Raw genomic sequence first — 25,379 nt, forward strand, 5'->3', positions numbered from 1 at the left:
GAAGAAAGATTCAAGTTACAAATTTTACGAAATTTTTCGCTATTAGATACAATCATTTTTATATTTAATTTTGTACTCGAGGTTAATAAATTACTTTCTCACTAGTAGATTATTTATCAGAAGAAGAATGAAGGTTACAAATTTTTCAAAATTGCCATCATGTAGATACAATAATTTTTATACTTAATTTTGTACTCGAGGTTAATAAATTACTTTCTCACTAGTAGATTATTTATCAGAAGAAGAATGTAGGTTACAAATTTTTGAAAATTGCCATCATGTAGATACAATCATTTTTATATTTATTTTGTATTCGAGGTTAATAAATTACTTTCTCACTAGTAGATTATTTATCAGAAGAAGAATGTAGGTTACAAATTTTTCAAAATTGCCACTATGTAGATACTGTGACTTTTGTACTTAATTTTACACTGGCGGTTAATCAATTAGTTTCTTATTATCAAATCATTTATTAGAAGAAGGATGTACGTTATAAATTTTTCAATGTTTTGCTACTACACATAATGATTTTTGTATCTATTTTTGACAAATGCTTTAACAAATTTTTTAACAAATTACTTTCTCGTTTTCAAACTTTTTCAATGTGGAAAAAGGGCGTATGTTGCTACAGTTGCTTCTTCAATTGGCACAAAGAACAATGAATTGTTTCTAATTTTTCTGCACATTTTACCATATGTAACGTACCATCTTTTTCCAAACGCATCTGATTCTGAACGATTTCCCGAAAAAAGAATATTATCGAAATATTTTTTTGACGTTTGATTATTTATCATCAACTCAGAATGTTTAATATTCTTTTCATCGCGTAATTCCGTACGCGTGCGATGCTTGAAAAGAAAACTTGTTTCGTGAAACAATACGTTCGTTATCTAAAATAAACGAACGGATTGTAAAATTACTTCACAATTTGCCTTAAGAATTTTTTTTACCCAGATCAGTCAAAACTCTTTCCAAATATAACTAAATGTATAAATATTGCTCGGTTTGGTACAGTGAATTCACGAGGGCGGTACGTCACTTCCACTCAGAGGATTAATGGCAACCATAATTCCACCAACGATCCACCTACTATTTATTCTGTAATAAGTCGCTAATCACCTCTTTATACTTCTTATCGCTGTACAAATAAATTATAGATTCCTTTCTCTCGCGTACACTCTTGTTATTGCGATTACTTTCCTCCAGAAATACAATTATTACTTCACCAACACGACCACAATAATGAAAAATTGCTAGTGTCCATCAAACGTACTTTTCATTAGAAATATTTTTCCATCATTAGTAAATACTACTTTCCAAAAAAAAAAAAACAATAAACTTAGAAAATTCGCTACATCCCATTGCTACGATATCGGTTATAATAATTTAACAATTTAAAAGAAATATTCTACCATGGTACTATTTTATAAAAATAACTCAACGAACCTATCTTCTCGTACTACGTTGAACCAACATCAAAATAATTCATTCAACAAAGTCGTACACGCGCACAAGGATAACAATGTTGCTAAACTTGCACACTCTGAGTTTTCCGAGAAACCGTCGACTCGATTTTCAATAAATTTCTCAATTACACATTCCCGGTGTATCCACATCGGTTCACAATAGAATCCATTACGACCTCGAAGAGAAGGATCCACAATCGCGCGGCCTCGAATAAGTAGACTGAATCGTATCTCGAAGCAGCGTGGTTGTTTACCGCGAATAAGGGAAGGATGAAAGTAGAAACACGGCCGAAAGTAGAAATGGCGTCCCCCCTTAACTTACGCGCTTAAGTCGCGCTATCTGCGCGAGCGGAAACCGCGGTCAGAAATTCCAGCCTAAGCCGATAATTTATCCCAGCCACCCACGCACTTGTCTTATGCGCGTGCCACTGTGCGGGAACGTGTTCGCCAACAGCCGAGCCAAACGAGAGAGAAGAAAGGGGTTTACGGAGCGCGAGAAGAAGATGGCGGTGGAATCGGTAGCCGATTCACTACTCCCGAATTTCGAATACAAACGAGCACCCTTTGTGGAACGAAAATCTTCAAGGTGCGTGGTCCAAATTCGAAGAAGATTTCCGCCCGCTAAAATTTACACAATCGCAGAGTCTGTAAATTTTCAACCGTCGCGAAACACAATGGTATTTGTAATAAAGCGATGTGAAAGGACTGTTGGTGATTGGTAGAGTTTTAAGGGTGGAACTAGTCTTTCCTGAGTGTGTTTAGATACTCGTTACGCTGTAATTTTTTTATACAAAATTTGGTGTAGTTAAGTACGAACTGAGTGGAAACCATAGCGCACCAATTTGTATGTATTTGTACGATATGGAAAGGGAAATTTTTAATAGAAAAAAATTACTACTATATTCGATATTAGTATTATTTACTATTTAATTACTATTGATTTCTATTTCGATTACTTTTCTTTTTACTAGAAAAATGTGTACGGACATGTAGTAAATAACCTGATATCATCTTTTCTTACAAATATTAATAATAATAGTATATCTTTGTAACATCTTAGTTCTATGCAACAAGAAATGTACGATCGATCGTGACCTAATACGCGGAAGTTAAACCGTTATTAACTCGGAATAGAACGCGATAAAAATGACAATCGATGAATGGAATTGAGGAAATATATATAATGATCGAATGACCGGTGACTTCACTTCGGGAACTTCCCCGCCCGACAAAGTGTACAAAAGCCGCTCCTAAATCAAACTGACGAAAAAAACTTGGGAAATTTCTAGTTACAAGGAACTTCGCGTACTTCCAGGGGAATTAATGGGACAAAATACCGTGTCGCGAAAAGGAAGAAAATGTCTCGAGAAATCCACCGAGAAAGAAGGAGGACGGGACAGGGTGGGGACAGTGTAAAGAGGGGGAGTAAAAAGATAAGAAGAGTGGACGCGGAATACGACCGATAAATCGAGGATTACCGATCACTTTTCGAGGTGTCGCGTGGGCGGCGAGATAAATTCCGGCTTTAATCGGGCCGTCGCCGTTGCCGGAATTAATAATTTTGTTCGGTTATGCCACGGAACCGTGTTAGAGCTGCCCCGTGAATGAACGCGGGATACACCGCGCGAATAATGTCCGTGAACGCGTTTACGTGAACGAGAAACAAGTTACGAGCAGCCTGGGGGGAACGTTCGTTCCGAAAGGTTCCACGAAATTCGAATAAAACGATGATGATTCCTCGCCGAGTATTTGTCTCGGGGCGATCCACCGTCCACGAGATCGATGTTGCACGATCGACGAATTAAAGAGGTTCCACGAACGGAAAACGTTCCACGAATTCGAAATAAGAACAAAAAAGAACGGTTAAGAAATGGTACTTTTAAAACGTTCGATAAGAGCGGTGTCACCGATCGGGAAGAAATTCGAACGAGTACTGGTAAATTAATTAAACCGGTCCTCGAGTTACCGAAATGTTTCCCTCTTGAATTTTTAAGCTCGATTGAGGTTGTACACGGCAATGTTTACAAGTTTGGTTTAGTAGTTAGTGAAACGAGTTTCGAGTGTATTTTATAATTCGAAGTGAAGGGTGTTTTTAATTATGAGCGAGGTGTACGAACGAATGTGATTAGGAACTTAGGAACCGAGGATAGGAGATAAGAAAATAGTTTAATGTTTAGAATAACAGAGTAGCTCTTTGGAAGTTATTTTATACAAACATGTTGGGATAGATTCTTCTTCTATGTTTCATTTACTACGAATAAACAATGGAAAGTTGTATTTCAGAAGGAAGAAGAAATATAGAATGTTTCAAGAGTATTGCGCTTTACTTGTATTTTCTGTTTGACCATTGTAAGGAGGTACTAGGTATGCGCCATATATTTTGACCGCTTAAGGGCATCGAAGAGTACGTATAATTAAAGTCGAACGTATAATTAAAGTAATGAGAATTAGAAAGTAACGAGATGCGAAAGTAACATGTAGCAAAAGAGTTGCTTCGAGCAACCAAAATATTTGGCGCCAACCTCTAGTAGTTTTATAGTCGCCTCAAAGACTCGACCTAACAGCCACTATACTTCCTATTGATCGAACTGAGCTCACTAATCAAGCACTTAAAATTTCAAGCGACATGCCCAGCTACCAATAACTCAAACGTTGCTCAACCGATCAAACAACCACACTTTTCGTCTCTCAACCGTAATCTTTGACACTACTCACAACCAAAAAAGTAACCTCGAGCAGCCAAAATATTTGGCGCCGACTGAGAGTCCCACAGTCACTTCAGAGCCTCCATCTAACATCCACTAAACTTCACAGTAATCAATCTAGGATTGCTAACCAACTCCTTAGAATTTCAAACAACTTGTCCAACATCGATACAAGTAGCCAATAGATTGCCCAAATATTCAAAAACCCATCTTATACCTAGCCTTTTACATCGTTCGCAATCAGAATAATAACCTCGAGCCGCCAAAATATTTGGCGCAGACCTAAGAGTCCCACAACCACTTCAGAGCCTCGATCCAACATACAACACTAATCCTCGCAGTCATCCAACCGCAATAACTAACCAAGTACCTAAAATTTCAAGTGACCTATTTAAACCGATCATCCATTTAATTGACCTATCGATTCTCCAGTGTCATTGATCTTCGCCGATCGGTGGACACGCCCTTCTCGCGAGAGCAAAGCGAAGAAACGACGATCGACCAGCTAGGGAAACTGTCCAAACGTGGCGTCATCGATGAGCACAGTTGAAACGCAAGTGTTCGTCTCGGTCGGCTGTTTGCCCAAGTGCATCGCGGGCTCGCGATAATAACTGGACTAGTGGAGAAGGGTGCAGCGGAACGTGTCTTTGACGCGAAACGGGCAACGCGCGAACCATTAACGAGACGCTCGAGAAAATGGCAGAGGAAACGAGAGTCGGGCGAACCTCGAAGAAATCGCCATTATAAGACTTCCGACCACGGATCCCGGGGGGCATCGCCGGCAACAATGCGGCTGAAACGCGAGCCGAAAAGATAAGAATATCAAAGCCCTACCAGACGAACTGTTCTTTCCCCATTGTGCTCGGCCGCAACTGGCGCAGCACACCTTCAGTCCGCGGCATTCTCTTGGATCCGCGAGGATCGATCCCGCCTTGTCTTTTCCTAACCATAATCGCATTGTTTCACCGATATCGTAATGGGGGAGACCAGGACAAATAATTGCGGAGGAAGGAACCCGGGATTCTTTGGTAACCGCGGTCTCGAGAGATCCACTACGAGCGAGCGTGGGTTGGAACGAAGTTTGAGGCGGTTGGTCGTGGAAGAAGATTGAATATCGACGAGGAACGTAATTTTGCGATCGAGTGTGGGCGTATCGAGTCGTTTCACGAGCACTTGGGTATTTAAGTGTACGAGCTTCGATGCAGGAGTACGCGAACGCGCTTCTACCGCTTCAAACCGTGTGCGATGTCCATTGAGGTTTCATTCGGAATGGAAAATGGACAGGAAGTGTAATTTCGTGATTAATTATGGGCGTGTTGGGAGTTTCGCGAGTCTCTGGGTATTTGACTAGGCGAATTTAAAACAATGCTGAAGTATACGAACATTGCCATACAGGTTCAAACCGTATGATATTCTTTGCTGTTGTATTCGAAAGAAAAAGAAACGGAACAGAAGAAAGAAATTTTGTGAGAATAGCAGATCATTTTCTGTTGTGAACTTCAAACCTACTGTAAACATACACAAACATACTCGTACCGCTTCGAACAGTTGCAAACCGTGCAACGTCCATCGCTGTTTCAATCGAAGTAGAAAATGGAATATCGACGAGAAACTTAACGATTACACAAAACTAAAAATAACAGGTTACTTCAAATGTTTTCCTAAAACATAGTCAAACTGTCCTCGATATAAGAGCAAATCGCTCCTTAGATGTTCAAAAAACTTCGGATAACCGCGTACGAAACTGGTTCATGTTGGAAAGCAAGTAGCCATAAATACACCCGCGTGTAATCCCGTTGGAAAAATAGTTGCAAGTATGAAATCAGTAACCAAGAGTTTTTCAGGTTATTGTACACATACAAATCATCTCGTATCTCTCGCAATAAAATCTCGACGCTTTCTAATACTTTGCTCGTGATTTATCAGGAAAGTATCGGGCAGTTACGCGTTCGCATTGGATAGTATCGGAGTTCCCAAAGTGGTAGCAATAATTTTTGCAACTGAAAGGTCGGACTTACCAGCCCGAAGAGCGTCCATGGGCACGCTTGGGTACGGGATACTGTAAGGATAGCCCTCCTTTCGCAAAGTTTTCGGCTTTCTTCTGGGCCTGTATTTGTAATCGGGGTGTTCCTTCATGTGCTGTGCCCGTAACCTTTTCGCCTGATCGATGAACGGCCGTTTCTCGTCCTCCGTGAGGAGCTTCCATTCAGCGCCTGAAAACAATGCATTTTGGTAATTAAAAATACCAAAAGACGAATCGATCGTAGACACGATTCTTCCGAAAATTTTCTATCGAAACTTTAGATTAAAGCAACTTTTATAATATATTGAATTTTCAAATTTCAGTGTTACTCGGGTCCATGGTGATCTGCGATATAATGGATTCATCTTTTTAAAATTGAAACAAAATAAGTAGTTGATTATTTTTTTTTTATTACCAAGTATCACGATGTAGATTTTTTTATTAGTTTTGAAGGCTCCATCGAGAATTGCAAAGTTCGCTGCGCGTTTGAAAAGTCTTCAAAGGTTCGGAGATTCTTCGAGAGTTTCGAAAACTTCTCTCGAAGAGTTTCGATATTTTCAGTAAATATTCCACGCACGATGAGGTATTTGAAAAAAAATTTATTTATGGGAAACGATACGCAATATTCGACTATGCGGACGACAAATCGTTCGCGTACTCGTCGTTTGAAAATATTATTCCGAACAGGTTCATCTTCCTTTTATTCTCGGGTATCGTCGCATGTCAAACTTTAACGACTCCATTAATCACTGCGTTGATAGAGAAATTGAGGAGTATTATTTGTCAAGCACGCGCGCAATTGACTGTGCCCCGTGGTAAATGGGCTCGAAACACTAGAAAAAATTTCCTCTTTGAAAAGTTGGGCGCGAACCGTGTTCAAAAGTTTGAAAAATTAAACGAAATGGGAGGAAAACACGAAGCAGTTACTGAACATCCTCCATAATGAGTTTCGACTTGACGATTAACAAGTGAATGAAACTAAATGTGTATTTATTGTTCGACCGAGGAAAAAATAACAGTATGAAATTAATTGTCGAAGCAAGCATTGTTTAATTTTATTCAACGATAAGAGCTCAATTTTTCTAGTCCACTTTAAGAATTATCTATTGGTTCGAATGTAAAAGATTAGCACAAACAAAAACAATTTTAAAAGTGTATATTAGTAAAGACATACGAATAAATTTTACTCTTGCGATCTTTCTGAACGATTCAAATCGCGATGCAAGTGGAAAAATAAAATACAATAAACTGGAAGAATAATACCACCAAGATAAAAGAAATTATTTCGTTACAAGTATTCAGTTTAATTGCCAGTGTGCTTGTACGTGTAAGTTCTTTCAATTTTATTATCTTTCTATCAGTTATAAGCTGTTATGTGTGTCACTTCGCGTTAATACTATTATTTTCAATATTATTCGAGATAGTAATTTCCTGAAAGGGGCTGCACCTCTATATAGTCGAAACATCGATTTAATAAACAATGGATTAATTACCCAAGCGTTATCTTGTACACCTACTAAAGCACAACAACGTTCTATGCTTCCCTTTCTATACATCGTTCAAATAAATTGTACAGCTACAAAACGTTAATAATACATCTTGTGCTTGACAAGAATTTGAATTTAAAACAGTGTCTATCGAACCAATTCTTTCCTTTTCTGAATTCTATTTCTTAACGGTGCAATGAAACCGTTAAAAATAAATAAATACAAATAAGGGATTTATTTCTAGTTGCCCAACGGAAGAACAATAGTCGAATAAAAAAGAAATAGATAAATAACCGAACGTATATCGAGTATCCACCAAGAAATTATTCGTTAATAAAAACCAGATATGCAAGGATATTTTATCTAACGGAAAAATTGTCGAAAAAGAAAATAAAAATAAATAACAGAACACATTTCAAATATTAACCAAGAAATTATTCGTTAATAGAAAACAGGTATACAAAGATATATAGCATAACATGACGAAGAAAAAAATAAACACAAATATCCAAACGTATTTCAAATATCAAGCAAGGAATTATTCGTTAATAGAAAACAGTAACACAAGGATATATTGCCTAACGGAACAATGATTGTCAAAGAAAAAAAAAAGAAAAATAAACAACAGAAAGCATTTCGAATATTAACCAAGGAATTATTCCTAAATAGAAAACAGGTACGCAAGGATGTGTTGCCTAAGGGAACAACGATTGTGAAAGAAAAAAATAAAATTAAATAACCGAACGTATTTCGAATATCTAACCAAGGAATTATTCGTTAATAGAAAACAGGTATGCAAGTTTCTCGCAGTCGTGGAAACACAAGGAGCGGTGCACCGGCATCCAGCGTGTGTTTGCGGTCTGTATGAAGCAGTTTGTAAACGAACGATAGGCACTTGGATAACGCGTCCGATCAATGAGTATAAAAGGCATTTGGACGCTGTGTTTACCCGGTGAAACGGCCGTGTTGTGTGCCGCCGCCGGCAGAACCAGCCGTTATGGCTGAATTATCGACGAGGCCGCGATCGCGCCTCATTTAAATCCGCCTCGTTGACGATTGTCCGGGCGGAAAATTGCATTTTCATTTTCCCGGGGTAACTCCATCGTGCGTCTCGTTGCCCGTGTCGTTCAAGACGATTATTCTCGGGGCGTAATCACGATTACACGGTGAAAAGGGCACGATCAACATGTTGCGCACGGGTCACGTGAGATCTCGTGTTTACCGTATCGAGGGCTGCGAACGACTCACGAGATATCTCGTTTTTGTTCACGGTAATTCGTTGTAATTGTACACCGTTCGCTCGGTGAATTGAAAACAATTTGTCGCGTTGCCGAGCGAAACTACCAAACGCGCGGAAAATTGAATTTGAATACGTACGCGTCAGCGGTGGCTCGAATGATTAAAATATCGTATCGAAAGGGAGAGAAATTTAACGGAATTAAATTATATCGGGAATCGTCAACGATGGTAAAGAAGCACAGGGATCGAAACGAAAAATTTGGAAAGCAGAGACACGGTTGTTGAATTAACTCGAATAAGAGCAATATAAGGATTCGTTCGTGTTTACTTTTCGATTACGTATATATGAGTGTGCCTAATATAATTTGGGGTTATTAGATTTACACTTGTCCAATTAATTTTTGAACTATATCGTAGTGTATTATATATTATATAATAAACATAGTATATTATACATTTTACTTAGTTTCTTTTCTTCTCTAAAATACTTTCACTAATAAATCGACTCACAGTGAGAATTATTCAATAATTTAGAAACCAACCGGACAAACATCATTTCAAATCACTTTCGCAATTCGAGTTAAAGTTTAAGAAACAATCTCGAAACAACGTCCACAACACAAATCACCTCTACCGTTTCCTTCGCTTTGGTGAGTTCCGGGAGAAGCTCAATTCCACAAAATACTCGCGAATCAAAGGGTCCGAGGAAAAGAAACTTCGCGGAAAATGAATTTCCATTCCGGGAATATTCCTCGCATCACCTACTCCAGCGATAAAATTTTATTCGAGATCGGAAACTCGTACGCGGAAGCATACGTCGACTCTTTTGTTGCAAAAAGCCGTCGTAAGCAAAAAAAAAAAAAGAAGTAGGATAAGGGGGTAGGGTAGGGGGCGGTGAAACCATGGCAGCTCGTTTCGAACAACCGATTTTCGCGTTTAAACTGTTTCACGAGCCACGAAGGGAGAACGCGACGGAGAAAAGGGAGTCGTTTGCTCGAAACAACCAATGTTTTCCCGGCAAAATGCTCCCGGCCTCTCTCTCTCCCTCCCTCCTCTTTCTTCTTTGGCGTCGTTGTTCCTTCAGCGGTAGCAGGTCGATTGTTTCACCGAGAATTAATTACCACTTGTTGTTGGGGTGCTAGCTGTAGCCGCGCGGACAAAGCGCGAAGCGCTTGCATCCTGGAAACGGAGCACGGTTCAAACGAGAAACGACGACGCGCGACGCGTCGGCGTCGGGCGTCGCGCGAAGTCCGTCCTCCTCTGCGGTTGCAACTGACGAAACAAAGGACGCGGAGGTTGCACCCAACTCGCTGTAACAATGCTCGGGGGTGTCGAGACGCCGGGCGTCTTTCCACTCCGATCTTTGATCCTGCCTACCGAGGATTGGGCGGGCCACGGCTCCGATTGGACGACGTCCGATGCGTTCGTTTCGCGATTAAAGTGTTTGACGATGTTTGAGCCCGTTCGACTCGACGACTTTCGATACGTTCGATTTCGGATGCAAAGTGTTCGTTTACGAGGCTTGGGTATGTTTTACCGAATAACGTTCGATTGGAGGTGTAAAGTGTTTAGCGAGGTTTGAGTGTGTTTGAATGGATGCAAGACGAAAGTGTTTAACGAACTTTGAGTGTATTCGAGTGGACCAAGACGAAAGTGTTTAGCGAGGTTTGAGTGTGTTTAAATGGATGGTCCAAGACGAAAGTGTTTAACGAAGTTTGAGTGTATTCGAGTGGACCAAGATGAAAGTGTTTGACGATGTTTGAGCCCGTTCGACTCGACGACTTTCGATACGTTCGATTTCGGATGCAAAGTGTTCGTCTACGAGGCTTGGGAATGTTTGATCGAATAACGTTCGATTGGAGGTGTAAAGTGTTTAGCGACGTTTGAGTGTGTTTGAATGGATGCAAGACGAAAGTGTTTAACGAAGTTTGAGTGTATTCGAGTGGACCAAGACGAAAGTGTTTAGCGAAGTTTGAACGTGTTTGAATGGAATTGAATAAAAATTGATCAGGGGCAAAACATCGACGTTAGAGCGATAAGAAGAAAATTTGTAAAAAATTTAGCTTCGATTTATTTCCAGGCAATTCTATTCAGACTACCGTTGATAGAAGTTTAATCGATAGAAATTTAAGAACCAAAGACAGTACTTTACAGAGTTAAAGAATCTTGTAATGATGCAAAGATTTTCATTGTTATAAGATCGAAAACATTTTTCTATTCTTGACGATAAATCTTCGTAACATCTTAAATTCCTATCGCGCTTCAAAATTGAACGTCTCGATAAACGGGGAAGCAACCCGCGCCAATTGCGAAATAAATTTCAAACGGCGGAATATATTCCCAAAATATTCGGTTAGAATTAAACGAGAAGACAGGCGACGGGAATCCCAAAGGAGGCAAGAAAAATCAGGCCAAGGAGAAACGCGCGACAGTAATATCAGGAACGAGCACGTTCCAGCGGACACACAACGGGTCTGTCGTAGGAATCGCTCAAGGGGGATGAAAGTTCTCGATACAGAGCCGAGATACACTACCGGAAATTCGAGGCGCACCGGAGCAGATACGAGCCAGAGAGGATGGGATTCGCGTTGCCCGATGGATCTTTTACTCTCCTCGTTATTGTTGCTGACAGCAGCCAACAACAATGAAAAGAGTTGCTTCGCTATAGTGGAGCACACAGAGAAAGACGGAGAAGAATGGCGAGAGCGGGCTAAACAATACGAACACGTGGTGGTTCACAATGAACTTCGAGGAACGTAGCGAGTGAACGAGAGAAAAAGGGAAAGAGAAAAACAGAGAGAGAGAGAGAGAGAGAGAGAGAGAGAGAGAGAGAAAGAGGAAACTGTGGAATCCGAGATGTTTGTCTTCCGGGACAATGTGGAGCGCTGATAACGCATTCGAGTCCAGCGACTGGTGTCGGACCATTCTTAATCCCTGTTCCAGGACATCTCCGATACATTTGAAAAATATAGAAAGAACACGACCGGTGTAGAGGATCGCTACTCCTGGTTTTAACGTGATCACGTGTACAATGTATTCGTGTCCTCGGGCACTGGTACTGACGAGAAGGTTTGAAATTCAAATTTCTGTACGTCCACGTGATACCCATTTGGTTCACCAATTATAGAATCGCATTACAGATGGACAGAGAAGATGAATGGTTACGAAACTTAGCTCCAGGTCTGTTAATGGTGTCGATAGCGAGGCTAGATACGTGGAGCAGACCTGAGTTTAGACACGAGGACATATTGGTGTCGACTAGTGGTCGACTGAGGATTTGCTACCATAAACAAACGGTCATTCAATATGTAAATATGCATACGATTATTTCTAATATGGTAATGTTAATCCTACAGGCAGTGTGCAAGATTTTCAACCGATCACTTATTGACAGGTTCTATTAGACAAGTCCTGTCTTATTATTCTATCTTACTGCAGATATATTTACACTGTCTAATTCTGCGGGTTCGACTACGATAATGTAGAATAAATGACAGAGATTGTCTATATGTAACAATATGCGACAAAGTAAATTGGTTTGAGCGAGGGTAATAATTGGTTATATAGAGTACTACTGAATATTTAGATCAAACTTTGTTACTGTTATTGTTTTGAATGCAATATACAGAGACTCGAATTTTTCTTAAAGAAAATCTTTTGCTGAATTAGTTGGCGACATATTGACACGTGTTACATACGTACACGAAAAGCTTAAATAAATTTTCTGGCACATCTATTGGAAATTATTGTAATTTCTCTGTCTTGTATATATGTTTTTATAATTCTAGGATCTCTTAAACAAACCCAAAAGATCTGTTATCCTCACCGCATATTTGAACTCTTTTCACTGTTCTATTTGTTATTTCTCTGCGCGATAGAAGACGCTTTTTGTTTCTCAAACATGGTCAAACTAACAGAGTATGGACCTTTTAGATAGAAATCATGTTTGGCGCGATTCACAGCTAGGAAACTGACCTCGAGCAGCCAATTAAGTTCGATCCAACTACGATACACAACGTTAGATGAAGATACACAAACATTATCCAATAGAAGTCTAACTGTCCCTCCAAACTTCTAACTACGTCCAGCTTGCACAACTCTAAATCACATCAACGTCGAACATACATGGTCCACAAAGTACGTCAAACTCGACTCTTTCAGGAAGGACAAGAACTTGGTATTTAATTTTACACTCGGTGGTTGATTATTATTGTTATTACAAGAAATTGTAAATACTGTAACAAAGAATTATTTCATGATAAAGAGACATACAACTCTTCAATGATAACTCCAACCAACTGACTGATCTTAGACTTCTCTTTTCCAAAGTCAGTACTTCAATCTTCAAAACCCTCAAGAACATATCCATAGTAATACTATAAGAAACTATAAACATTCTAATAGAGAGTAACACACTCCTCTTCAAAGTCACTTACTTCAATCCTCAGTAACCCAAAGAACATAGTCTACCATACTATTACCACAAGAAACTATGTTCTAACAGAGAGTTGTTTCACAATAAAGATACAACCAACTCTTTCAAACCTTCTCAATAAAGATACGATCAATTTCTTCGCACCTAACCTCTCTAAAAACCTCTGACCAAGTGACTACCTTGGTCCTGACCTTAGCTAAACACCTCCTCGAAGTCACTACTTCAATCTCCAAAAACCCACGAGAACAAAGTCTATCACAATACCCTCGTAACAAACTCTACATACTCCAACAGAATTATTTCACACCAAAGCTACCCCCGACTCTTTCGTACCTAACCTCTCTCTAACGACCCCAACCACACCGACTCTCTCCGATCACAACTAAACAGACTGTTCTCCTCAAACTCGCCAGTTCGATCCCCATAATAACCTCAAGGAACAACCCTCACCGACTTGCCCGATCTGAGAAACGACTCGGGGTCCCTGGTACCACGAATCCCATCGATCCTGAGGGACGTCCGTTCGCACGTGCACCGCGAACGAAAGGGGTTTCCTTCTTCGGGTGTTTACATTACAGCCTATCCCAATCGATACACGTTCTCCCATCTAAAAGGCAGGTGCCACGGACGAACAAGAGACCGGTGCTGGAAGGGGGTGGATAGAGGAGAGGAGGTACAGGATGGGTGGAGGCGACGAACAGGGCCGAACGGGGGTGGGGTCGGCGTATTTGTTTAGAACAAAGGCTTCCCGGCACCGGCGGTATTAGTAGGTAGGTATTCTCGGCCAGTACTCTCCTTCCTTCTTTCTCTTTCCGTGCTTTCGGAGGGGACCCACGACGACGACGTCGACGACGACGACGACGACGACGACGACGACGACGATGAGGACCGAGCTTAAAGCACAATGGCGCCTGCTTTTCAGTCCTTTCGCTGGCGGACAATGCCGTTTATTTAACATCGTTTAAAAGTACAAAGCCTGTTAATTAATGGACGGGGTCGAAGGAGAGAAACGAAGCCGAGGGAAGAGGAAGAACCAGAAGGGGGCAGGAGGAGAGGACAGCCATGGCGACCGAGCCATTCCTAGAGACTGGGGGGGTGGCTGGAGGATGGCGAAGGGGGTGGGGTGGGGTGGGGTGGGGTGGGGTGGGGGGCTCTGCTTTCCAGCTCTTACCGCACCAACGACGCGCGCTATTGCTCCGGCATTGCTATTTCTGAAGGCAGCCGGCATTATTTAGTCCACTGCTACCAACCCACCGGTGGCTGCTTTCTTCCCTCGTTCCTCTCCTTTTCACTCGTCCTCATTGTCGCCGGGGGAAAACTAGGCTACTACCGCCGCTACTACCCGGCCACTGTTTTACCAGTTTTCTCGTCCTTTTTTCATCCCCCTCTACCAAACCAGTCGTCTCTGTCCCCCGCTTGTTCGCATTTTTTTTTTTTTTTCTTTCTTTCGCGTGTCTTCGTCGTCGAGAGCACGAGGGGAGACCGACGCGCGAATATCCGGACCCCCGCGTGTTTCCATAGATTTTCGAAACGAAGAATCGCCCACGGGGCTCCTTGTCCGATCGTTAATTACCCCGTCGGGTTCTTTATTGCTCGTAATTTACGTCACGCGCGAATCGGAGCGGTTCGTCGTCTCGCGTTCCGTTTACCAGTCGCAACGATGTAAACGTTTCGAAATGTTTCGGTACGCACGACACCCTAACCGCTCGAGATACAACGTGGAGGTGGATTCCGGGGAAATGAAACGCGGCGTGTCATCCACTCGTGGGAAAATTGTGGGAGCTATGGCGAGGAAACCTTGGAGCTATTGTGGAGTGGAGAAAGGGGATGTACCGAGGAGGCGATATCTCGTTTATTGTTGTTCGTACGGTGAAAATGTATATGATCAAAGTTGTTGGAAATTAAATTTGAAAAGTTTTTCGTCAAGTATGGATTTTCCGTAGGATCGACGGTAAGCGAGATATCGATCTCTGTATGCTCGATCTTCAGTGGTCTGCGTTCTATCTACCAGGGAAACTTTTCTATTTGTGAGTAAGAGGTATAGTAATTTTTTCTGTGGAAATTATACTATTTTTCCGAAGGTACGATAACTTTCACTGTAGAAATATTATTTTTTTATAGGTATAATATTTTTTCATGTAGAAATAATATTCCCTATGAGGGAAAATTTTTGGTAAAATACAGCCCAATTTCTTTTAGGAAAAATGCTCAGTTCAAATAGAGACATACATTAATATAATTAGTACACCTCTAAATTAAAATCTATCTTTCATTTTAACGACACTGTCATTCTTGCAAGAGAACTTTGAAGCTAACAATTTTTTAGCACAGTATTGTAGCGAGTCTTCGAGTTTCTAGTTTGCTATTTTCCCATTGTTTGGCACGCAGGAAGTTGTCTAACCGTGAAGCCTCGAAGGCACGCGTTGACCTGACAGAGAGGACTTTTTACGAGGGCTGAGAACCAAGGGTTCCATCGTTTAACGTCGTTTTCTCCTGGCCAACACGTGCTCCGCAAAAGGTTGAAAAGTTCGAAAGTATTCGATATAATTGCAGCTGCAAGGACATCCAGGTCATCCGACGATGGAAAGGATCGCTTATTCCGCGCGAACCTAACTCGAAATCTACTCGGATATTGGGTAAGTTTGAAGGTTAACTTTGTCACTTTAAATACGAACATTATATCTTTTTATTCCATAGATCGATAGCCTTCTTTGCAATAAGTTATGAAGACATACCACATACGTAAAAGTGAATCTTGTATCGTTATTTTAAATGCAATAGATGATAAAATTCTCTATGGACAAATTTGTAGAGAACACGTACGAAAGAAATTTCTGTTCGAGAGGTATCTTAAAGACCAATTTTTCTTCTGACGAAAATTGTGCCTAGAAAATAATTTTCAGAGAAATATTCGAATGAAAGATAAGGAACGTTTCGAATAAAATGACATTGTATGTACAAAATGAATTCCTTCGAAGGCTAATTAACCAAGAAAGAGACTCAACTATTTTACATAAGATAAGAGAGAAAGATAAGGGGAAATTAAACAAAATTTTAATGTTCACTTTTGAAACGTAACGCGTTGAAGATTGAAATTCTCGATGATTCGAAGGTACAACTCGTAAGATAGTTTCCATTGTGTCTCGTGTTTGATCAAATGCTCGCATTCTCCGAGTGTTTCCCAAAAGGAAAAGTACACTCACGTGTGACACATTAAGTTAATGCTAGACGGTTGAAAAGGGTCGACAGCTACAGTATTGCTTCTAATTTGTCCCCGAATAAGAATACGAAACGAGCTAACCGACACTTGACGAAAATAATTGTTCCGACTCGTCTTTCTCCGTTTCTGCTCGACATTTCGTAACCGAGATTACGAATTCCAATCGGTCCGCGATCTTGAATACAAATTTCTGTCACGCGAAACGTAAGTCGATATTCTCGCTCGATTCACCGGCCTTGCACGAAACGTCTCTCTGGTATAAAAATTCGGAACGATTTAACGAGACGCGTAATCTGCATACCTCGCTCGTACAACTCGCGACAAACGTATCGTTCTACGCGTTCCCGTCTCAAAGAGCATATTTACCAACGCGAGACGACCAATTTGTTCGAATTGGATCCTTTGTGCGCCGAAAAAAAGAAGGAAAAAAAAACAGGGGGAAAAAAAACTACTACATTACACGTATAATAGCGGACCTATTAATCTGCAATGTGCATAGCTCATTAATACAACCAACAGTCTTTCGCGTTGAATAATAGATCGTCAAGGCCGATAAGCGGGCCATTGTTTCTCGCCAGCAACGCGAACCACGTGGACCTATCATCTAGATAACGTTGCTCGAGGCGCTAATTTATACCGTGCAACATTTCTGACGAGGTATAAATTATTTCACGGCTCGAAGAAAGAGGAGAGAGAATCCTCTCTCTCTCGACGAAGAGGTAAAAACCCATCGTGGGTGGTCCCATTGTTCGGAATGTTCGATTTCCCATTTCCATCGGAACGGATCGTTAATTCCCGGGTGTTAATTATAAATTCGCGCGCGTGCTTTCACACGTGGAGCCGAGCCACGGATGTAAATCATTTAACGTTTTCCAAGAAAGCGAACAACGCGAACACGTTTGATTTACGGAGCTAGTTGGTTTTGCTTCGCGTGGAAACGTATATCCTGGGAAGCAAGGGGAGGGGAGCGGTTTAACGAAACAAGACCGAGCAATTAATACCTCGACGATGCTAGAGAAAGCGAGACGCCATTGGAAATTATTGGAAATTATTGGAAATAATCCGCTGAAAACGTTTAAGGAACCGAGTGTCTCGACGGGTGTTCCTGGTAATGTTTCGAACGAATTTTTCACTCGTGAATAATGATTAAGGGAAGATTTCTTTGGTGTTGACAGAGAACAGTGTTCTCGAAGGAGAACGTGCCAAACGAGGTTTACAAGTTAGAGATAGAGCTAATTAACAGTTCTCGATCGAGTGAAAGAAATTTTTAAGTTTATCGAGAACCGAATTTTACGAATTTTAATAATATCGGGTCTTCGATGATTCTTCATTTTAAAAATTCTTTTCTTCCCATTAATTTTCTATGCGCGGGCGTACGAAAGATTCGCCGAGTACGGATATTAATAGGCAAGAGGGTGTAACAAAGAAATTTGTGAAGTTTTAAAAATTCTAAGAGATCTCTGACGATTCATAATTCTGGAAGGGGGTAAACATTCTTCGATATTTCCAATAAATTTTCCCCAGCAGAAAAGATGTCATCTATCTGTAGTCATGTAGGTGTAATACACAAAGGGATGTAACAAAGATAATAATTTCAACATTAACAAACAAAGAAGAACACTGTAAATTCCATGCACTTTTTCGATAATTGCACTTATGTTAGTAAATTTTCAAGAATTCCAAAATATCTTTGACGATTCTTAATTCTAGAAGGGGCTAAACATTCCTCAATATTTGCGATAAATTATCCCCCAACACAGGAGACGTTACCTACCCCAGTCCATAGACTACAATAAACAAAAATGTGTAACGAAGATAATAATTTCAACATTAACAAACAAAAGAAGAACTCTGTAAATTCCATGCACTTTTTCAATAATTGAACTTAGTAAATTTTCAAGAATTCCAAAAGATCTTTGATAATTCTTAATTCTAAAATGGAGCTAGAAATAAATTTTCCCCAAGCAGAAAAGATGTCATCTATTTCTAGCCATGTAGGTGTAATACACAAAGGGGTGTAACAAAGATAATAATTTCAACTCTGTAAATTCCATGCACATTTTCGATACCTGCACTTTGTAAATTTTCAAAGAATTCCAAATGATCTTCGACAATTCTTAATTGTAAAATGGAGCTAGAAACAAATTTTCCCCAAGCAGAAAAGATGTCATCTATTTCTAGCCATGTAGATGTAATACACAAAGGTGTGTAACAAAGATAATAATTTCAACTCTGTAAATTCCATGCACATTTTCGATACCTGAACTTTCTAAATTTTCAAAAATTCCAAAAGATCTTCGACGATTCTCAATTCTAAAAGGGGGGCTAAAAACAAATTTTCCCCAAGCAGAAAGAAAATTACCACCCTCCAGGGCATAAGCGTTAACAGTGAAAGTGGTGTACCAAACTCGATGAAAATACGGTTTACGAAACCGAGTGTTTCTATCGATTCGTTGACAATCGTGCTCCACCGAGAACATTTTCCCGCCACTTTGGCGAGATTGCTCCCGTTGGTCCGCGCCAATCCGCGCGCCAAGTCGCTTCGCGGAGCCGACGTCGGGCGTACACATCCAGCGCGGAGGAAGGAGAGCTTTCCAGCCCGGAGAGCTTAAAGCTTGCTCGGGGACGATCATTTTTAATCACGCGGAGACAGAGAACGGGGACAGAGGGAGGGACGAGAAGAGAGAGAGAAAGAGAGACCAGAGAGATAGATAGAGAGAGAACCAGAGAGATAGATAAAGAGAGAAAGAGAGAGAGAGAGAGAGAGTGGCGTGTACCTGTGTGCAGGCGTTTTGTGTTCCCTCCTTTGTCGCAACGGCGCCCATTGTTCCCGCGATTCTATAGGATCGCAGTGTCGGGGTCCTCCGCGAATTGTTTTCTTCGCGAATCTTGCGCGAGAGCGCCGGCCGCTCTCCTCTCGGTGTCCTAGACACCCGATTATGTCCACTTTCGTTGGGATTACGTACCCACTACCACCCTCCCTCCCTCCCACCCTCCCTCCAGCGCCTCTTTCGCGAAAACCCTCTCGTTTCCCCGCTACGTGTCCGCTTTGTTCGTTTCCGAACGTTCCTTGGGCGTTCAATTGAATTTTCGACAGGATGGGAAACTTTGTGTCGCGCCCAAGACTGTATCGCGCGCTCGCGACGGAAACAATTGGAAGTTCCGCGACGAATGGAAGTCGACCGTGAAGAGAATTAACATGCGAACAGACGCCGCGACGCGAATTTAACGGTACGGCGTGTCCCGGCACGACGAAACACGTTCGCGTTCACGGGGCTAATTTTATTTTTCAGTTTTTTCTTTCTTTCTTTCTTTTTTTCCTCTGTCTCGGTTCGACAGCCACGCGAGAGAGAAATTCGGGGAGGTACGGAGACGAATTGAAAAGTGTTTCGGTTAGGTGTAATAATTGGGCGTTGTCGCGGGTAACGATCGAGGTTGGATTTTATAGCGGAGAACGATACTGAGGATGGAATTGAGGTGTATTAATTTACGTTAGAGTTAATCATTGGGGTTGTGTGTAGTAATTTAGTATAGGTGTAATAATTGGGTGTAGGTGTATTAATTTATGTTAGGGTTAATAATTGAGGTTGGGTGTAATAATTGAGTATAGGTGTAATAATTGAATGTAGTTGTAATAATTTAGTGCAGGTGTAATAATTGAGTATGAGTGTAATAATTGAATGTAGGTGTAATAATTTAGTGCAGGTGTAATAATTGAGTGTAAGTGTAATAATTGAATGTAGGTGTAATAATTTAGTGCAGGTGTAATAATTGAGTATGAGTGTAATAATTGAATGTAGGTGTAATAATTTAGTGCAGGTGTAATAATTGAGTATGAGTGTAATAATTGAATGTAGGTGTAATAATTTAGTGCAGGTGTAATAATTGAGTGTGAGTGTAATAATTGAATGTAGGTGTAATAATTTAGTGCAGGTGTAATAATTGAGTGTAGTTGTAATAATTGTGTATAGGTGTAATAATTGAGTATAGGTATAAGAATTGAGTATAAATTTAACCATTGAAAATAGATGTTGTAATTGAAGATAGTGTATAATCGAGCAGAGGTGTAATAAATGAGCACAGGTGTAATAATTAAGTACGGATATAATCGTTGAGGAGTAATTAAGTGTAGGTATAATTATTGAGTATGAGTATATAATAATTGGCAAGAAGAGGTGTAATAATTAAGATTGTAACGGTAACAGAGGTGTAACGATCGACGGTAGGTGTAACAATTAATGATAAATGGAGCAATTAGTTTCAATAATTAAGTTCAATAGTTAGGTCAACTATTTATGGCTAGATTTGAGAACAGTGTCTATCCTGCAGCTCACCTTTTACACATTCAACCCTTCCTTCATTCGTTTTCAAATGGTATATCTATACGATATTCAATAAACAGAATAAATAATGGTACGCAGCTTTCTACTAGAATAGAACGAGTTTAAATTCGCGTAGGTACTCTGTACACTTCTCTTATTTCTGGTATTCACTTCTCTTTATTCAAAATGTCCCATAAATTGCGACCGAAGTGACATCGGAGTGATTCGTCGCTAAAAAGTCGAAAATTTAGAATACAATTTCAACTAGAACTCGGTTAAAAGTGTCTCGCTCCGAATGCTTGTCCTTTCTGTATCGCACGAGTACAAGTATTCAAAATGTTACGTAATCGAACCATTATTCCACTTCTCGAAGAGTCGTGTCGTTGGAATATTCTCGGATAAAATGTAATGGGCGATACATACAACGTAACATTCTAATCAAAATTTTCCTACGCGATATTTTCAATCCGGAACAAATTTACGATCTCGAATGCAACGCAATACACACGATGCGATACTTCAAAATTCGTCGCGCATTTTTAAGTTCGCAAACCATCGACCTCCTCGGTAACTCTCTCTAATTCGAACAATTAACCGCGAAATTATACCAGAACTCATGATACACGTCCTGTGCAACGACATGATTTTTCGAGAAGTGGAATAATTGTTCGATCGCGTAATATTTTCAATATTTCTACCTGTACGACACAGGCGATCTCAACGAAGAAATATTGAATTTTCAGGTCTGGATTTTATTCTCTCGAGAATATTTTTTGTCGATAAAAAAATTATGTCATATGTGGCCCAAGTATGCTTTACACTCACACTTTCATTGAAATCAGACTTGTAGGTTAGGGGAAGTTTCTCATAATATAACGTACGAATACTTTTTAGAGTCACCGTAAGTCGAATCGCCTCTTAATTTTCTCACAATATAGCCTACGAATACTTTTTAGAGTCACTGTAAGTTTAAAAGAAAAAACCTCGAATTGCCTGGAAATTTTCTTACAATATAGCGTACGAATACTTTTTTCAGTCACTGTAAGTAGAATTGCCTCTTAATTTTTTCATAATATACCGTACGAATACTTTTCCGAGCCACTGTAAGTCGAATCGCCTGGTAATTTTCCCACAATATAGCGTACGAATACTTTTTAGAGCCATTATAAATTTAAAGGAAAAAGCCACGAATTGCCTGAGAATTTTCTTACAATATAGCGTACGAATACTTTTCTGTCGAATAAGTCGAATTGCCTCTTAATTTTCTCACAATATAGCGTACGAATACTTTTTAGAGCCATTATAAATTTAAAGGAAAAGGCCACGAATTGCCCGAGAATTTTCTTACAATATAGCATACGAATACTTTTCTGAGCTACTGTAAGTCAAATCGTCTCTTAATTTTCTCATAATATAGCGTACGAATACTTTTTAGAGCCACTGTAAGTTTAAAAGAAAAACCCTCGAATCGCCTGGGAATTTTCTCACAATATACCGTACGAATACTTTTCCGAGCCACTGTAAGTCGAATCGCCTGGTAATTTTCCCACAATATAGCGTACGAATACTTTTTAGAGCCATTATAAATTTAAAGGAAAAATCCACGAATTGCCTGAGAATTTTCTTACAATATAGCGTACGAATACTTTTCTGTCGAATAAGTCGAATTGCCTCTTAATTTTCTCACAATATAGCGTACGAATACTTTTTAGAGCCATTATAAATTTAAAGGAAAAGGCCACGAATTGCCCGAGAATTTTCTTACAATATAGCATACGAATACTTTTCTGAGCTACTGTAAGTCAAATCGTCTCTTAATTTTCTCATAATATAGCGTACGAATACTTTTTAGAGCCACTGTAAGTTTAAAAGAAAAACCCTCGAATCGCCTGGGAATTTTCTCACAATATACCGTACGAATACTTTTCCGAGCCACTGTAAGTCGAATCGCCTGGTAATTTTCCCACAATATAGCGTACGAATACTTTTTAGAGCCATTATAAATTTAAAGGAAAAAGCCACGAATTGCCTGAGAATTTTCTTACAATATAGCATACGAATACTTTTCTGAGCTACTGTAAGTCGAATCGCCTGGTAATTTTCCCACAATATAGCGTACGAATGGTTTTTCGAGGCATTGTGAGTTTAAAGTAAAAAGGCTCGATTCGCCTGGCGCGACATTATTCCCCGTTCGTCGGACTCAATTACTCAGAGCTCATCGCGAGGACAGCCAGACGAAACGACGATCCAGTCGTCCCGCCATCGATCGCCATAATTTCCCCCTCGTGTGCACGTCCTTCCTTTCCTTTTTCTCGCCCATCGTCTAAAATACCCGGGCCTATTGTCGCGCCGGTAAAAACGCACGAGAACGCCACGCACTCTTACAATGCAAAAAAAAACGCGTGCACACGTACACGATTCCCGCACACGTTCGCCGGGGACTCACCGACAAAACGAAGAAAGAGGGGAAGGCACGGAGGGGTTGGAAAAGAAAGTCGACAAAGAGGAAAAGGTGGTGGATGCGGCGTATGTAGGTGTATCCGGCGACGTATTCCGTGTACAAACACGGGAACCGGGGATGCAGAGACACACAGCGCAGAAGATAGAAAGGGAGGGAGGGAGGAGAGACTTGAGAAGGTTGGAGCGAAGCTTTCATCGTAATGAAGTATTTCTGCCGGTTGCCGTAGCCTCTCTTCGTCCTCCCGAGTTCTTTCGCGTGCGTTAAAGAAACGACTTGTCGGTTTTGCGCGCTCATCGACGTTGAAGCGAATGGAGCACGAGGGAGGAACACGCGGTGAGAGGGGATGAAGAGAGAGAAAAAGTGAGTGAGCGAGCGAGTGAGAGAGAGAGAGAGAGGACATTCATCCTCCCGCGCGCCGAAGGACAACCCTATTTAACCCCTTCGAGGCGAGCGTCGAGCCAGTCGGGGACGAGGAGCGTTCTCTCTACCCTTACCCTCCTCGCGAGTCGATTTCCCTTCTTCGCGCAAACCAACTTTCTCCGACTGCTTGAAAATTGCTTCGTCGTTTCGCAGCTTATCTCGTTAACGCGCTCGTTTCTCGCGAGGGACGTCGCATATGTGTCACAGGGAGGATTCTTTGCTTCGCCAACGGGATGAACCTACGTCAGCTAAGAAATAGAGATTAGGCTCGCGTTGGTAACGCCAACGAATGGAGAGGTTTTTTCTTTTTTTTCTTTTATTTTTGTAGAAACGAGGATTTTTTTCGTTAATTTTAACGCGGAAATTTAGATCGGGCGGATCAGAGAGGTCTTCTAACTTTGTGGAAAGAAAGCTTCCGAGTACACGTGAAATTGTTTTCTTAAGAATGTTACCATTTTGTATTTTTCCTTCTCAATGGTGAGAATTTTTTAATTTTGAGGAAGAATTTTTTGTTTAATGTATACTGATGGGTGTACGGAGTTAGATGTTGAGAATTTTTTAACTTTTTCAGGGATAATTTTTTTCTTTAATATGACAGTATTAAGAGAAATAGACAATCTTTCTCGAACAGTGTTTTTAAATTTTAAAACGAGTGCACAATTCTCTTTCAATAAGTTAAAAGGCGATTTCAATATCAGAAAATTCCTCAACGTGATTTATCCAATTAACTCAGATCCAATTCGTAAGCAAGAATAATATTTTTGGTAAAATAATCGTAACAATTTGTTACAAAACTCTTTTCGTTTATTTTAAAGACTGTTGCTTGAAACTTTGAAACCGGTAACGTCCGTTCGAAATTAATTAAAGAAAAGAAATTCCCAAAGGATTCCCGCGTATGCACCGAGTCGATCTTATTCGATTAACATCCACCTCGAGTCACCTCGCTGGAAATACGAGCGACGAAACCGGAGAACCCCTTTTCACGGCTACTTCTGGGAAGGAGAGACATCGGACAGAGAGGATCGAAAAGTTTCGCGGGCAGAAACGCGTTCGAGCCGGTTGCAGGCACATCCAATAACCAGATTAGCTTCGACCGTTTCCCAATGGACCGCTTACTCGACAAACCGTCCCCGACGCACCCTCAATCTCGCTTCCGGTACAGTTTTCACTCGGGAGGAAGACCATGAAACGTGTCGAACTGCCCGACTGAAAGATAAACGCGGGACGGTGATCATCTGCTAATCGACATCGTAAAATTGGCACTGGATACGCGGCTATCAATGACGTTTCACCGCCGACATGTCCGCGCCAATGCGCGCCGGCTGCGCGCGCACCTTTCACGCGAAACGTTCGCCCGATGACAGGGAAAGAACGCGTTCGCTTCGCGAGATACCGCGACAACCTGTTCCCAGTGTTAATTACGAACCGTGCAGGTTAATTTCCTTTTCACGAACACGCGACAAGTTTTTCGAAGAGGTTAGAGTCAACAATCCAACTTCCGATTCTACGACGAACGTTCCGCGACATCTCGCAAAAATTCAACAGATCGTCGACTCGTTTATCTGGAAAAATTCGTTATCTTATCCGTAGATTCTGTTTTC

At 40.7% G+C, this 25,379-nt stretch overlaps 1 protein-coding gene across 1 annotated transcript in view; it reads right to left on the reverse strand.

The window, feature by feature from the left end:
* Positions 1 to 25,379, reverse strand: part of LOC143147248 (uncharacterized) — a 62,365-nt gene that overhangs the window by 22,711 nt on the left and 14,275 nt on the right. The window contains exon 3 of the mRNA XM_076312337.1: positions 6,190 to 6,384. Coding sequence (XP_076168452.1) covers positions 6,190 to 6,384 — 195 coding nt within the window. The remainder of the gene's footprint in view (positions 1 to 6,189; positions 6,385 to 25,379) is intronic.

Source organism: Ptiloglossa arizonensis, chromosome 5, assembly GCF_051014685.1.
Source record: "Ptiloglossa arizonensis isolate GNS036 chromosome 5, iyPtiAriz1_principal, whole genome shotgun sequence".
Taxonomy (NCBI): Eukaryota; Metazoa; Arthropoda; class Insecta; order Hymenoptera; family Colletidae; genus Ptiloglossa; species Ptiloglossa arizonensis.